This window comes from Neodiprion lecontei, chromosome 1 (genome assembly GCF_021901455.1).
Source record: "Neodiprion lecontei isolate iyNeoLeco1 chromosome 1, iyNeoLeco1.1, whole genome shotgun sequence".
NCBI classification, from domain to species: Eukaryota; Metazoa; Arthropoda; class Insecta; order Hymenoptera; family Diprionidae; genus Neodiprion; species Neodiprion lecontei.
In genome coordinates this window covers 15,407,801-15,408,786 of record NC_060260.1, presented here as the reverse complement: position 1 = coordinate 15,408,786, position 986 = coordinate 15,407,801, and the positions used below count along the sequence as shown (strand labels likewise).

The 986-nt window shown below is 31.4% G+C and overlaps 1 protein-coding gene across 1 annotated transcript; it reads left to right on the top strand.

The window, feature by feature from the left end:
• Positions 1-698, top strand: LOC124294583. Its single transcript, XM_046740453.1, has 3 exons — positions 1-71; positions 158-171; positions 259-698. Exons 1-3 carry the CDS (start codon positions 1-3, stop codon positions 696-698), a joined length of 525 nt encoding a protein of 174 aa, XP_046596409.1.
• The last annotated feature ends 288 nt before the right edge of the window (positions 699-986 follow it).

The window sequence follows — 986 nt, the reverse complement described above, 5'->3', positions numbered from 1 at the left end:
ATGGAGAGGAGTCATCGGGTATTAGACCAAGAAAAAGATACAAACTGTATATTGAAGACTCAACTCTTCCTGTAAGTTGATTGTCTCAAAAGTAAATACGTTTCTTTGGTATACTAAATGATAATAATAATAATTATTTAAATTATAATTTTTCTAGATTCCTATTAGAACGTTAGATAGATAAATGTATTCGAAATAACACGACCGAAACAAGCAACGGGGTAACTTCAAACGAAGATAATAATTCCTTTCATATAGATAATACCGTAGACTGTGAAAATGACTTGAGTGAAGAATCTGAGAGTGAGTTAACTTCAAGTTCAGAAGACGAAGATTCAGCAGACTCATCAGCCGAAGAGATTATAGTCAACAGTGAAGATGGAAATTGTGACAATGAATTAGAAAATAATGATTATGATCAGTTTGACCCAAATGAAGAAAAAGAAGAAAATCATGACATCAATTTGAACTCCGGAGCTCAAGATGTTGATGAAAATTTATATAATCTTGAAAATAGATCAAATATCATGCTGTATGAAGGTAATAGAATTACTTTGGACGAAGCAGTCTTCGATTTATTGAATTTATATGTCAAACATGATCTAACTAAAGCTGCTCTTGGAGATGCTTTAGAGATACAGCTAAAGTTATCACCAGAAAATAATTTGATGCCCAAAACAGTGTACAGATTGCTCTAATGTGTTGAACAAATTGCGCCTCCGTGCACTGTCACAAAACATTATTATCGTGAAAATTGTTTTGAGTAAATTAGGAGTAACATTGAAATTTTAAAATGTCCAATATGTGATGCCAAAAAATGTGAAGATACTTTTTTTTTTTAATTTGATCCATGCACTCAAATTAAATATTTATTTGAGCATTACCATCTCTATGTAAAATTAAAGCCTTTTCTTGTATGAAACGACATTATTATTACAGATATCACTGATGGCACTGAGTACATTCGAATTAATTCCCGACCTGAC